This window comes from Protomyctophum bolini (genome assembly GCF_963924005.1).
Source record: "Protomyctophum bolini genome assembly, chromosome: 5".
Lineage (NCBI taxonomy): Eukaryota > Metazoa > Chordata > Actinopteri > Myctophiformes > Myctophidae > Protomyctophum > Protomyctophum bolini.
Window position 1 is genome coordinate 7,439,866 of NC_137866.1, and position 15,587 is coordinate 7,455,452.

The following is a 15,587-nucleotide window of genomic DNA, read 5'->3' on the forward strand; positions in this document are numbered from 1 at the left end:
GGCAGTAGTCCGGGGAGTTCTCGAAGTAGACCAGGTCGTTCTTGGTGGCCTTCCTGAAGGCCTTGTTGGCCACGGTGAAGCCCGTCCCGTCCTGGTTCATGGTCACCTCGATGGCGCCGTTGTACTTCCTCCTCAGGTAGTCGCCCGTCTTGCGGAAGTCGGACATGGCCATCCAGCAGGTCCGCAGCGTGCACGAGCCGCTCACGCCGTGGCATTTACACTCCAGCTTCATGAAGCGCTTCACCGCCTAGTGGACACACGGGGCGGGGCGGAGAGAAGGGGTGCATGCTTTTGGTTAAAGGGACACTTCACCCTTTTTGCAAAAAGATATATGTTAATGACGTTTAGAAGCTTTAGATCACTTTCCTGGGGGTCTTTATGTGTGTAATATGTGGTTTTAGATATTTTAGATTGTAGCAGTGAGCCTGTTGTCTCTGATGTCATGGACACTGGGCTCACTTCCTTCCTGGACTACATGTTGTCTCAGTAAGACAGCTCTCCCCCCTATCCACAAGGAGGAGCAGTGCACCAAAGAATTATGGGAATTGTAGTCCAGGAAGGCAGTGAGACCAGTGTCCATGACATCAGAGACAACAGGCTCACTGCTACAATCTAAAATATCTAAAACCACATATTACACACAGAAATACCTCCAGGAACGTGATCTAAAGCTTCTAAACGTCATTAACATATATTTTTTTGCAAAAAGGGTGAAGTGTCCCTTTAACGCACCCTTCACCAACCTTAATCCGGTCGTCTTAATCCGGTCGTTTTAAGACACCCCTCACCTCACCAACCTTAATCCAGTCGGACCAATGCTATGTCTAACCAATGCTATGTCACTCTAACCAATGCTATGTCTAACATGCTATGTCTAAAGTATGCCTCCCGGAGAGGGGGCATCCTATATTTTTTCTACTGTATGGGCTCTATCTGTATGGGCGCCACCCTTATCCCTAAACGTATTTTGAAAAACATTTTAAAATAGTTCAACTAGCCGATCTACATCGAGACATTGTGAGCTTGTAGATCGGCTATTTTAACTATTTTAAATAGTAAAAAAATTGCAACATTCGTTTAGGGGTAAGGGTTAAGGGGTGGCGCAAGATATAGCCCTATGTGTGTTTGTGTATTGTGTATTGAGTATAGGAAGAGATGGCCTGGTCAGCCTGCAATGGCTTGCATAAGATCTGGTCTTCCCAGCTTAGTAAGATATATAAAAAATATGTAGGACGACCGTCGAGAACTCTATGGCTCCGAGACATGGACACTTTCAAAGAAATTAGTGAAACGGAAGCGGTTGGATGGCACTTACACCCGCCTTCTAATGAGAGCGCAAAATCTCTCTTGGAAGAGCCACCCATCGACCAATCTAATACGGCAACCTTCCCCGTGTTTCTTCACTAGTCCGAACCAGAAGAAGAAGAACACGGAAGAACACGGTTTGCCGGCCACTGCTACAGAGCTGACAATGTGGTTATATCCTCCCTTCTTCTCTGGAGTCCTGCCTCAAAGCAGACCAGAGGTAGAAAACTGTCGTTCCCTGATGTCATCGCTAGGGACACATGCATCAGAAAGCATGCAGGAACTGGGGATGGCAATGAAGGACCGGAAAGTCTGGCCTGGCATTGTGAAATCCATGATCTCGACCGCGGTTGAAAAATGATGATGATGATTTCTTGTTGACTATACATGTTTGACATATACCGTACTTGTAAGCCTAATTACTTTTTATATGTTTATATGTTTTCTTAGTGGTCTTCCTCCTCAACTACTGGTGGACTGTTTGTTGCCCAAGGTTCATTCTCATTCTCATATAACTTCATGCGGGCACTTTCTCAGACTTATTTGCACACCACGTAAACCCTGTACTTAATGGACTAGTCCCCCATAGGGGTCTACTCTATATCCCTCCTGTTTTACCCCTACACTAAAATGCATTGTTTTAGAGGGGCGCTAGCATTGCAACGCCTGGCTTTGTGTGTGCCTCCCATGACGTCATGTGTGTGGCCAAGTCTATGATCTTATTTTTTCGGAATAATTTGACTTCATCATCATGCATGATCATCATGATAAAAGGCACCCCTCGCTTACTTCATACGAGCGTGATTTTGCATTTTTTTAATGCAGAAAGTTATAGCCCCAGAATACGAACGTTAATTAGGGATGTCCCGATCACGTTTTTTTGCTTCCGATCCGATTCCGATCATTTGAAAATGACGTGATCGGCGCCCGATTTCCGATCACCCAATAACCCTAATTGAGACACACACACAAGCCCTGTTTATGTGATCACTTATAGGCGGGTGTAAAGTCACAACACACTTACCGTTCTGCCACAGCGGTTGTTGTGCAGGTTCATGAGCGCCCGCGCATCTCGGACCGTCCTTTCCTTGGCGTCTATGAAGGCCTTGGCAAACTTGATCCCATAGTTGATGTTATCGCTGCAGCCTCCCCAGTCAAACTCGCCCCGCTCGTCGCTAGCCCTGCCGCGCTTGTGGGGGTCACAGTTACACGTCTTGAGCTCCCCCTGGCTGCAGGCGCGGGTCAGCGCATAGACCACACCCGCCGAGGAAATGGCGTACACGAACGCGGCTTCGCGGCTGCCTGGGTGGAGAGAGACGGGACAGAATGATAGAAATGGAGAGGAGGAAGAGAGAGAGAATGAATGAGAAAGTCACCCAATGAATAAACTCTTTCATATCATAAGTGACACCTACTGTACACACAGCCATCATTCAATGCAATTAGTTTGCGATCGATCCGTTCGAGGTGATTCGTTCTTTTTCGGGTACGGGAACGGACTCGTTCACTTTCCTCAAAAGTAATCGCTCCTAGGGGCGCACGCTGGCCTAGTGGTCCAGGCGCACGCTGGCCTAGTGGTCCAGGCGCACGCTGGCCTAGTGGTCCAGGCGCATGCTCCTAGGGGCGCACGCTGGCCTAGTGGTCCAGGCGCACGCTGGCCTAGTGGTCCAGGCGCATGCTCCTAGGGGCGCACGCTGGCCTAGTGGTCCAGGCGCATGCCACACATAATAGGCTCTGGCCTGACAGTGTGTCGCGTGTTTGAGTCCCGTTCATGATGACCTTTAGCTGCATGTCTCTTCTTCCTTCTTTCCTGTCCGTCTTCACTGTAACTATCAAAAGGTAATCGCTCATGGAGTCATTCCGGTTCCTCCGTGTGGAAATAAGCCTCATGGTGATGCCAAGTTCAGTAACAATCAGTTGCACAGTCTGGATTAATTTAGTAATTGGACCGGACTATCTGAGAAACACAGTGAACAAATGATTATGTCGTTTGGTTGATCTGTCACGGAATGAGTCGAGTCACTGAAATGAGAGGTTCATTTTTTCCATCGCTAAACGCAATGCATTTCTCAAATCCACACGGGAAACCACCCTCACCTCAACGCACACAGTCATACTCATAAACACACACACACACACACACACACACACACACACACACACACACACACACACACACTGTATACTGTGTGATCACCATGATTAAACGTGAGTGTGAACTAACCGGGGCGTGATGGTGCAGCTGACGGGGGCATATCAGGCCTGATGCGGAGTAGAGGACAGCTCTGTTTAACCCATTTCGACCGAGACCGATTCTACAAATGTCCTGACAGTTTTCTCGAACATTTTCATGTGAAGGACCCCCAGAAATATATGTATTTGGCCACCGACCCCCATCTGAAAATATGTTGTTCCAGGGACCCCCCCGAGAAGCAAAGATTTGAGTTGAAAACGTTTGCTCTGAAAGAATATATTCAAAGATTTGTGCCACATTTTCGCGGTTTAAAAAAAAATAGCAGACCTACACAAGCTCGTAGCACGGCACTCGGTGCCGCGCTGTGAGCTTGTAGATCTGCTATTCTTCAACAGCTAAAGTATGACATAATGCTTAATTAAACACCAAAAAGGGGTTCCCGCCCAGAATGGGTTAAATATTAGCACGGAGATAATCCTCGCGGCGGGGCTCTCCTCCGCTCACATAAATTGTTTAAAGACAGACACAGTGATACCCCATTAATCAGAGCCCCATATGATGTCATGACAGCATTATATCTACCACTGCTGTTCTCATCTGCTCTGTTCTGTTCTGCTGCTCTCTTTTGTTCCCGAGAACATGACTCATATCCACCGCGTTGCCAGAGACGTATATCGTTTGGTCACGCTTCGTTGTAGCACCAGCCACGACCAGTAAAATGCTCCAATGAGTAATAATAAGGCAGCAAGAGGTTGTGAAGAGGTTTTTTTTTTGGGGGGCCCGAGACTCGTCCTCAAAGTGCCATCCATGATAGACTTGGCTTGGGAATTCTAAAGCCTATATACCATTGATTGATTGATTGATTGAAATTTGTATTAACAATGTATACAGTCAGGGACGTCGCTGACTATTTCGTTGCCCTATATATGCATGATATGTTTGTGCTGGTTGTAGCTATATTGTCCTCCTGGTTTGTGATCCTGCATAAATAAGTCCTCATTTGTGGTTTTGATGGGCCACCATATATAGCTTCAGGAATCTGTAACACAGCCATTTGTTAACACCCTGAACGCCTGGGGTTATTTAACCCATTAAATCAAAGCGCCCAGCGATTTATAGCAGCGGAGGCCTTTTACCGACAGACCGGATGTTATCCCAGATGTGGCCGTAGCAGCTAGATGTAGCTAGATGTAGCTAGATGTAACCAAAACGCTCTAGAGGCGATCGACAACAATGGGAGGTATGATTAACCCATTCTGACCTGAGATCAGATTCATAAGAGGTTTCCACTAGGGACACACACTGGTCTGATTAACCCATTCTGACCTGAGATCAGATTCTAAAAAATGTCAGTCGTTCTTCGATTTTTCAAAAAATAGCAGGCCTACAATGTAGATCTGCTATTTTTCAATAGCTAAAGCATAACATGATGCTGAACACCAAAATGGGTTCCCGTTCAGAATGGGTTAAATCTACTGCGACTATAGCGACGGGACAGCGGCGGGCCGTATAACACATGATTCCTCGCCTCAGAGACCCAGACGTTTTTATTTCCAGGCAGACAAAGAAAAGTCTGGGTCTCAGTCCACTTCAATTCGGCATAGAGTAGAGCGCAAACGTCGATCACTCTCTGCTGATTTCTGATCGTCTGCACCTTTGTTAAATTGACGCACACACACACATACGTACACACACACTCATCTCTCTCTCTCTGTCGCTCTAATTAATTAGTCCCATGTCGCGCAGCTGTGTCTAGATTCTGCCTATATGCCATAGAAAGAATATGGACCCCAGGTTAATAAACACCGGGCAGCTCATGGTGCCACACAATATAGTTCCCGGAAGTGAGCAGCACATTCTAGAAGCACAGTGCTGTTGTTGCAGCAGAGACGGTTTGTGATGCACTTTTAAAAGGTCCGAAATGTAAAGAATTATAGATTGTAAATTTACATGTAACTGGAATGATCTGAGGTCTACATGAATCACGTTGACAATTTTGCACGTCGTGTTCGCAAGTCTTTCTTTAAATGGCTCTGATTCACACACATGCGAATGACTGTGGCCTGCTGAGGTGAGATTTGTATCTCGTTGTGCTGAATGTGTGCATGCGGGTGAAGTCACCCGTCAACTATATCTGCCAGACATAGTAGCCCAACCCCTTGCTGCATCCAGGGAATGGGGATCCTCCCCATGCAACCCCTCCCCATATTTCTGGCAGATATATAGTTTAGGGGTGATTTCACCATTCTGCTGAATGTGTGCAGTGCTGTGCTGTGCTAGTTTGTAGTCTGTTTGAGTGGCTGTTGTGTCCTCCAGCTCAATAAGAAATCTACAGTTAATGACATCCAAGTGGAGTCACAATTGGTGCCATGCCATTCGTCCAATTTACAATTTACAATTTAGGCATTTAGCAGACGCTCTTAATCCAGAGCGACTTACATTAAGCAAGAACAAAAAGCATGGGGAATACATCACATAAAAACATTTATCATGAAACATGTGTAAGCTAAGAAAGTAACAGTGGAATATCTATAATGAAACTATACATATAAGCTATACATCTATACTACTATGATATACATTATGTACTACTAGAATTTCGCCCGGCTTCGCCGGGCTCATCCCAGTGTCGTTGCAGCGCAATATGGGAAGAAGGAATTTTCAGGAGTTGACAGAGTCCACTTCATGTTTCAGCGGTGTTTTTAAACTCAGTAGTGTGCCCTGCACATGTAGTAACGGATGGGTTATAAATTATTATAATAACAGAAAGTGTTTTTTATTTCTCATAAAAACGCAAACATGGTGAAACAGCCTATTTAATTTATACAAAAGGAGAAGAGAGAGAGCAATGTGTTTGTGGCTCAAACTTTGTCTAATATTGTTTTAGAGCAGTGGTTCTCAAACATTTCCATGCCAAGAGCAAAGGACCCCCAATATTTTTTCAATCTACAAAAATAATCCCCAAATCGCTTATAAATTAAATTAAATTACTTACTAATCGCTTATTTGGCAACACTGGCCAGAAATTACCAGTGTTGCTTCTTTTTGTCTTATTTTGTATAGACCTAGGTGGCTTGTTTCTGCCATAGAGTTATACTGGCAACACCTGGCTTCAGCTAGCTGGTGCTGCTGCTCTCTCGTCTCTGTGTGTACTGTCAGTCCCAGCTCCGTGACTGGGAGATGGGACTGTCGATAGTCTGGATAGAACTTTCTGTTACAGTTAAATCAATATAAAAGTACCACACAACTGAAAAGTATTGCGACTGTGACGGCGATCATGTTTGGACATCTATGGACAGCTATTTTTCGTGGCACATTATGTTTAATCACAACAACGTCACGTTTACTTTAGCTCCTCAATGTTTGGGTCGGGACATGTATGTGTCTACGTGCGCTCCAGTCTTAAGCATTAACATTTCAATGGCCGAGGATCGTTAAGAGTCTATTGTTCCGTGTTGTTGTTATTAGACGTGTGACAACGCAACAATAGGAAGCGATTACCACGGTCCATTCTGTTGCTGGCGCTCCGAGTAAAATGATCTGATTATAATCAGCTGTTTTATGTGCGTGCGTGCAGGCCAGGGTGTCACCCAGGAACCGATAGAGAGAACCGAAATGTAATTATTGTAATGGGTACCCGGTACTCGAGCATGTTCGGTTCGGTACCGGATTGGTCCCGAGGTTCGGGACCCACCCCTACCCCCCCCCTCTCTCTCTCTCTCTGACGTTCTCTCTCTCTCGCTCGCGCGCGTTACTCTAACACGTCTTTCTGTCTTTCTCTCTCTCTCTCTCTGTCAGAAAGCGTTGTCAGTTTACTCACAGCACCGTCACTCCTGTCAGTTATTTCGTCGTGTATTGGTAGCCTATATGAGCCCAATATTGGCGTTACGCATTTCACTTGAATAATGTTGTGTGCGCACGTGCGCACGCTGAGAAAGACAGTTATGTAATGAAACTGAAAATTATAAGTGCTGCACTGCTGTCTCGCTGGCGTATAGCCATTCCTGTGTGTGTGTGTGTGTGTGTGTGTGTGTGTGTGTGTGTGTGTGTGCAGGCGTGTGTAGTCGGCATTGGCTGGCAGGCGAAAATAGCAAAAGCTATACGTGTAACGTAAATATTTCGGCACAATCCAAGTAGTGACAATGAACAATGTTGATTTAACTAAGGGATTCGCTGAGTGTTTTATTTTGTAAATACAGGGATTTAGAAGTGATAAGCAAAATAGTGAGCCAATAATTTCTCCCCTTCCTTCTGTCTGTTATCCTGCGAGAGCCCTAAAAAGCAAGATGGCTGCCGATTGCGAGCTGAGAGACGGAGAAAATAGTGACGTGTGAGCCGGGGGCGGGCCTCTGACAACAGCATGAACACAGGGCAGTGTTGCCAGGTTTGCGAATTGTAAGCGAGTTGTAGTGTGTGTAAATAGCGTGGTTGTGGCCTTGTTTCTGCCCCTGTTCGGGCAACAGAACATGTCGACCAGTTTCTGTCAACCGCTTTTGGTCAGGTGACCAACTCCACAAATGTTAAATTAGATGACGTGCTATGACTACATACAATGCACTTATGCTGTTTACATAACATGCTATAAGTCTGTATCAAATGCTATCTAAGTCTACAGAATTGCTATCTATTGGGGGTGGGGTAAGTGCTATGGGCCATGATGGAGTCTGAAAAGGTGGGTTTTCAAACTACGGCGGAAGATTGGGAGTGATGCTGCAGTTCTGACTGCAATGGGAAGTGCATTCCACAGTTTTGGAGCCAGAAGGGAGAAGAGTTTGGGACGTGTGAAGCGTTGTCCCGGCGTCCGACAGCCCATTGTTACGAAGTACAGTATCATTGGTCTGACAGCAGCCATGTGTTAACTAGTTCTAACCCATAACCTCACACTAAACCATTAATTCATAGAGGTGAAGCGGCGAACAGTCGACACCAGCGCCCTCACTTCCCACATTCACACATCAATAGTGGCGAGCTCACACACCGACCGACTCATTGGAGGCAATGTAGGATTCAGTGTCTTGCCCAAGGACACTTCGTCATAGACAGGAGGAGCCGGGATTGGAGCCGCCGACCCATATGGATCATTGGATGACCTGCTCTACCTCCTGAGCCACAGCTGCCCAAATGTGCTCAGTTTATTTCACACGTGTGACCGTGCCCTATAATGTTGTGTTCCTTTACTTTCCCTGTGTTTGTGTTCCAAAAGAAGACTTTGTAGCAACCAATAACCATTAGGAGTAGTGTGTGTGTGTGTGTGTGTGTGTGTGTGTGTGTGTGTGTGTGTGTGTGTGTGTGTGCGTGTGCGTGTGCGTGTGCGTGTGTGTGTGTGTGTGTGTGTGCGCGTCCAAACGGCTTGTTCTTGTGCTCCCAGAGATGTCCCATTTGATTTTTCAAGGTCTGGGGATGGGGGCGGGGGTGGGATGGTTTGGGGCGGTTCATCACTCAACCTGTGCTGTTTGTCTGCCGGCGAGAATATCTCTCTAAATATTTACATCTACATTACTGTTTATGCGTCTTTACACACAAGCATGCATGCACGCACGCACGCACGCACGCACGCACGGACGCACGGACGCACGGACGCACACACACACACACACACACACACACACACACACACACACACACACACACACACACACACACACACACACACACACACATGCTTAGCATGGCTGACAGAGGGACAATAACAACTGCTCAGGGACAGTCAGTGACGTCTGAACTCTGAAGCCCAGATGCTTTGCAGCTTTGCAGAGACTAAACACCTGATTGCTGGATGTTCTGCGATCAGTGTGTATACTCTTCCGCATTCCACGGCGCAGTAAACCCATTGTGACTTGGAGGCCATGCACTGTATGTATACAGTATAGCCTATACTACACATAGGGCTGTCACCATTACACAGTTAAGTTGACAATTAATTGTCACATGAGAGCAGGAGTGGACCTGGTGAGACGTAAGGAGGGGCAGGAGGACAGGAGTCAACCCACAGAGCCTATAGTCCTTCTCCTCCTAGGCCCGGACAGGAGTCAACCCACAGAGACTATAGTCCTTCTCCTCCTAGGCCCGGACAGGAGTCAACCCACAGAGACTATAGTCCTTCTCCTCCTAGGCCCGGACAGGAGTCAACCCACAGAGCCTATAGTCCTTCTCCTCCTAGGCCCGGACAGGAGTCAACCCACAGAGCCTATAGTCCTTCTCCTCCTATAGGCCCGGACAGGAGTCAACCCACAGAGCCTATAGTCCTTCTCCTCCTAGGCCCGGACAGGAGCCAACCCACAGAGCCTATAGTCCTTCTCCTCCTATAGGCCCGGACAGGAGTCAACCCACAGAGCCTATAGTCCTTCTCCTCCTAGGCCCGGACAGGAGTCAACCCACAGAGCCTATAGTCCTTCTCCTCCTAGGCCCGGACAGGAGTCAACCCACAGAGCCTATAGTCCTTCTCCTCCTAGGCCCGGACAGGAGTCAACCCACAGAGCCTATAGTCCTTCTCCTCCTAGGCCCGGACAGGAGTCAACCCACAGAGCCTATAGTCCTTCTCCTCCTAGGCCCGGACAGGAGTCAACCCACAGAGCCTATAGTCCTTCTCCTCCTATAGGCCCGGACAGGAGTCAACTCACAGAGCCTATAGTCCTTCTCCTCCTATAGGCCCGGACAGGAGTCAACCCACAGAGCCTAGTCCTTCCACGCGCCAGACCTCCCAGTCCAGGCAGAGTAGTTGGGGAGCGGCGGTCTGTGTGTCCCTGGTCTTTCCCTATAATGGGTCTGATGGTGAGAAGCTATACCTACTGGGACGTAAGTCTGGACTTGTTTACCCTGGCTGGGTCACCTGAGTGAGGGGCATGATGATGTTGCGAGACCCGAAACCCCCGATGACCTTGGGATACATCACGGAGGATATATACGTCCCAGGTGCATCCATGCAATGTTTTTTCGTCCTCACACAAATAATTGCGATAAACTATTTAATTGTGTTTTCTGCATTGGACATCGGAACGTTGCAATTTATATTTCTGTTTGCCTTTTATAGGCTTTGTAATCACAAATTGCACTGGGAAGATATGACAAATATAACTTAAACATATACAAAGACATCACTGACGTATTTAATAACTTTTTATATTTATGTATTGATTTACAATGATATAGACATCTTTCAACGTGGAAACGATTGACGATTATGCGAAAATAATTGCGATTATTTCAAATAGTTTTATCACTTGGGAGTCAATTATTTATTCACACAATAAACAGTACATGAGGTAAGGGTGTTTTTTGAGGGGCGCCCCTCCTCCGATGCATATATAGCTTTTGAAGATTATACATCATATCGTTGCTGTCGGGAGGAAACCTCATAACTCAATTTTTGAGGTTTTATAGCTTTTTTGGCATGAATCAGTGCTATTGAACACCCTTTACGTCTGTGTGTCACGCAGAACCAAGCAGGCAAACTGATGCAGTCCAATATATGTATTAACATAAACTCACAGTAAAGTGTAGCAGGACAAACACAGTAACAATGAATTATAATCTGACAAGGGAACACTGAACACAGGGAGGTTTATAAAGACTAGACACAGGTGCAACAGAACAACAATCAACACTGGGATTGGCTGGGAGACTAACAGGACACAGGTGGAGAAAACTAGTAATCACAGGGAGGTGAGACAAGACAGGCAGAACAGTATAGGGAAAACAGGAAACACTAGGACAACTTAAGACTACATAATAAAAGTATACAACAGACTGATAACGTGACACTGTGTGTTGTTTCGAAAAAATATTGAACCAATGGATAGTAGTAAAAAGTGCTTTACAAATATAAGGTTTTATTAATTTCCTTAAAATGAACATTTTGGAGTTATAAGGTTTCCTTCCCGACAGCAGAGATATATGACAGCCAAGTCTACATGGGATTTTTAATGTTTGTTTTTAGAGCACTTAAAACGTAAACCGTTTGCCAGCCAGTCCAATGATTGGGCATTATTATATGACGATGTAAGACGTCATGCTGCCGATATAAATACAAGTGGGTGCCCCCTCACTTCACACAAGTGTGATTTTGTCCAGGGAGTAAAGTATATGTCCAAAACTCTGTTACTCTTCAGGATTCAAATTTAACCCATTCTGACCGGGAACCCATTTTGGTGTTTAGCATCATGTTATGCTTTAGCTATTGAAAAATAGCAGATCTACAAGCTCATAGCGCGCCACCGAGTGGCGCGCTATGAGCTTGTAGGTCTGCTATTTTTTGAAAAATCGAAGAACGACTGACATTTTTAGAATCTGATCTCAGGTCAGAATGGGTTAATCAGACCAGTGTGTGTCCAGTGGAAACCTCGTATGAATCTGATCTCAGGTCAGAATGGGTTAAAAAATGGCAAATGTAGCGGATCTATACGAGCTTGTGCATTTTGATGCTTTTGTGTGACACTGTAGTATAGGGCATTAATTTACAAAATAAAGTTAGACTATTTTAATTTAAACATCTACTTAAACCAGTCCACTTTCCACAGTCAGTTTGCACTCTTCAGGCACAGGCAGACAGACAGATATCTAATTTTGTCTTTTTACCAGCAGCTACGTATAGTATGTGCTGGTGATCAGTGCTGTCTGTCAAGTGGAAACCTCATAACTCAAAAAGGATGAGAGCTGCTCAATCCCAGACGGGTAACACTCGGTTAAAACTGTTGCAATATAATTGGCTGATGAGGGTCTATCATAACCTGACGCTGCCAGATGAGGGCGGTATTGCGGAAACATATTCCCCAACACAACACTCATCTGGGATCTCTGACGGAGTTGAGCCCTGAGTCAGATCTGCTTCGTACCGAACCAATCAGCGTGAGCTAAAGGCGGGATGCGGATGTGACGGTATATAGACACGTCGATATGATTGGTTGTGTTTGCACGCCCACACGGTGATAGACAGACGCTCCCATCCAATCATCTACCATGTATCTTGAAAAAAAGGAACAGCCCCGTCATCGAATTTGCTTCCGCGATCCCAGATCCAAATAAGCTGTGAAACAAATTTGTGTAGCAAGCTTTTTGGATCTGGCAGCGTCAGGTTAGGTCTATCACTCCAGAGAAATAAATAAATTTAGTGCAGATATTCCAGATACTTGTGGTAAAGACAAAGGTACACTTTTCCATTGTCTGTGGGCATGTCCAAGAGTGAAAGAATTCTGGGAAGAAGTGAGGAGGGAGATTCAGAAGATATTGTCGATAGATATTGAGCTTGACCCAAAACTGTTTCGCCTGGCCATAAGATACAGAGTAGCGAACAAAGATTTCTGGATTTATGTTTACTACAAGCCAAAAGGGCTATAGCCTTATCGTGGAAAAAGATAGGCAAACCCAGTATTGCTCAGTGGTTTAGGGAGTTATCATTGTGCCTTCCTCTGGAAAGAATCACGTATACTTTAAAGAATAAACAGAAGATGTTTGATAAGATATGGGGACGTTTTATCCAATATATTACGGTTAATGATTTGTCTTATTTAATGGTGGAGACTGAGGTTGTCTAATGGTGTTCTCTGCAGCTGTTTGGTCTTGTTTGTTGTTTGACTCTGTTGTTGTTACCATTCAAGTGCCATTATTTTTGTTGTACTGTATGTTATTGTTTTGTTTTGTTTGTTTTTCATTTTTAAGTAATTGTATTGTATTGTCTGTATTGTGCATTGTTTTGTTGTATTTTCTGTTTGTCAAAAAATGCAATAAATATATTGTTAAAAGAAAAAAGGATGAGAGCTCTCTTCAGGCAGCACCTTGATCACACAAGGCCCTGTAGCTCTCCCTCAGGGATGTTATGTGTGTCAATGCCCACATCCAACTAACTTGTCTGTCCCTGCAGCCTTCCTTAAATAGGAATGGATCCTACCACAGGACATCGAATCAATTAGCAACATTTCTTCTCAAAAATACTCAAATAAATACTGCCATGGTTCCATGAATAACACCTTGAATAAAAGTAACCTAAACATTCTCAATAATGCGTTACAATTAAACAAGTATAAATCAGCATGTAAACTCAGATAATAATAAGACAGCATAAGAAACACCCCTCTCCTGCATAGCACTTGTCCCCTTCCTAAATCAAGGGAAATGCCACCAGCAGTGCAGGAGAGACAAAGCAAAGGCCCAATCCCAATTGCCTCCCTCAAGCCCTGAGCCCTGGAACCTCATTGACTTTAATGACGTCAGCTGTAAGTGCTTGAGGGTGAGAGGCTGCAAGGGCTCCACATTGTTGTGAAAGAAATGGGACAGCACTTTGAAGATGAGTCCGCCATGCATGAGTCCATGACACTTTGCATCACTTTATAAAACCTGTCCTTATTCACAGCCAGTGCCTACACCTACATGCTTGGCCTATTTATACATGTCTATCATGTCTATTTTAGTATTTAAGCTGATCGTTTTATTATTAGTTTCATAAATACAATTTCCTGTGTGATATGGGTTGTAATATTCATATATAATAATATTCATTATAAATTTCATTTCCATATTATTTTACTTTGCCCATTAGTCATTTCTCATCATGTTTCCCTTATTATTATTATTATTGTTATTAAATATATAGCCTATATCCTTCCATTCCGTCTCCTTTTGAGAACAGTGAGAAAGCACTATTGTGTTTGTTGACATTCTAATCGCGATACATAACTAATTTGCATATTTAAATGATTGACGTTTGGAGGATCCCCCTCATTCCCCTGGTAACGCTATGAACTGTGGGTAATTTCTTTGCTAAAGTCAGCCCAAAGTCAGCATCAACGCTGACTTTGGCAAAGGGCACATAAAGGGCCCTCACTGACTTACCGATTTCAAATGGGACAGCCCTCAAGCCCTCGCAGACTTCACATGAACGCGCAGCTAAATCAGTGAGGGCTCATTGAGTCAGCAAGGGAGTGGATTGGGATTGGGCCAAAGAATCAGTTTTCAATACACCAGTTTAAACCATTAGTCCTTGCATGTTATAGAAAGCAGTTTCATGTGTCTTTGTATATAGGGCACGGGTTGCCCTGTGACAGTCATCATTTCTTGTTTCTTTCCTTTTTTGTTTTCCATGAAGTAAAAAATATATATTAGTAGTTCCTTTCCCCTCCATCAGCTCGGTGGTGTCTCACGTGGCTCAAGTTCGCTTGAGACGGCAGGCCTCCGTCGTGGTCTAGTCCATAAAGTTGTACTATTATAAGGTCTAGTCCATAAAGTTAAATTATTATAAGTTCTAGTCCATAAAGTTGTATTATTATAAGGTCTAGTCCATAAAGTTGTATTATTATAAGGTCTAGTCCGCGGTTGTTGTAGGCGAGAGCAGGGCGTGGTTATAAGCACAACCGGTGTAGGATTTAGAATGTCGCCAGTAAGGCACAGTGGAATAAACCCTTCTTAAACCCTGAGATCCCGAGAGAAAACACCTATAGCTGAGTCCATGATGACGGTTTGTAGAGAGAAAACACCTATAGCTGAGTCCATGATGACGGTTTGTAGAGAGAAAACACCTATAGCTGACTCCATGATGACGGTTTGTAGAGAGAAAACACCTATAGCTGACTCCATGATGACGGTTTGCAAGAGAAAACACCTGCTGTACTCCATGATGACGGTTTGCAGAGAGAAAACACCTATAGCTGACTCCATGATGACGGTTTGTAGAGAGAAAACACCTATAGCTGACTCCATGATGACGGTTTGCACAGAGAAAACACCTGCTGTACTCCATGATGACGGTTTGCAGAGAGAAAACACCTGCTGTACTCCATGATGACTGCTTGCGGTTGAACTGACTGAATATCCATTCTGCTACTGAACAGTATCTCGTGTATCGCTCAGTTCACAATTCAGACTGTATACGTCTGTCAAAAAGGAAGCATTATGTACACACTGGCAATCAAGATGGAGAGGAAAATATGCGTACATGTGTCTAGGTTGTGTTTAGGTTTGCGTGTACTCTTGTGTGTGTGTATGTGTGTGTGTGTGTGTGTGTGTGTGTGTGTGTGTGTGTGTGTGTGTGTGTGTGTGTGTGTGTGTGTGTGTGTGTGTGTGTGTGTGTATGTGTGTGTGTGTGTGTGTGTGTATGTGT

The 15,587-nt window shown here is 44.8% G+C and overlaps 1 protein-coding gene across 2 annotated transcripts in view; it reads right to left on the reverse strand.

The window, feature by feature from the left end:
- Positions 1 to 15,587, reverse strand: part of wnt2bb (wingless-type MMTV integration site family, member 2Bb) — a 31,808-nt gene that overhangs the window by 4,895 nt on the left and 11,326 nt on the right. For both annotated transcript variants that reach the window (XM_080764903.1, XM_080764904.1), the window contains exons 3-4: positions 2,330 to 2,607; positions 1 to 247 (exon numbers count right to left, since the gene is read on the reverse strand). The exon at positions 1 to 247 is cut by the window's left edge and continues 18 nt beyond it. In XM_080764903.1, coding sequence (XP_080621029.1) covers positions 1 to 247; positions 2,330 to 2,607 — 525 coding nt within the window. The remainder of the gene's footprint in view (positions 248 to 2,329; positions 2,608 to 15,587) is intronic.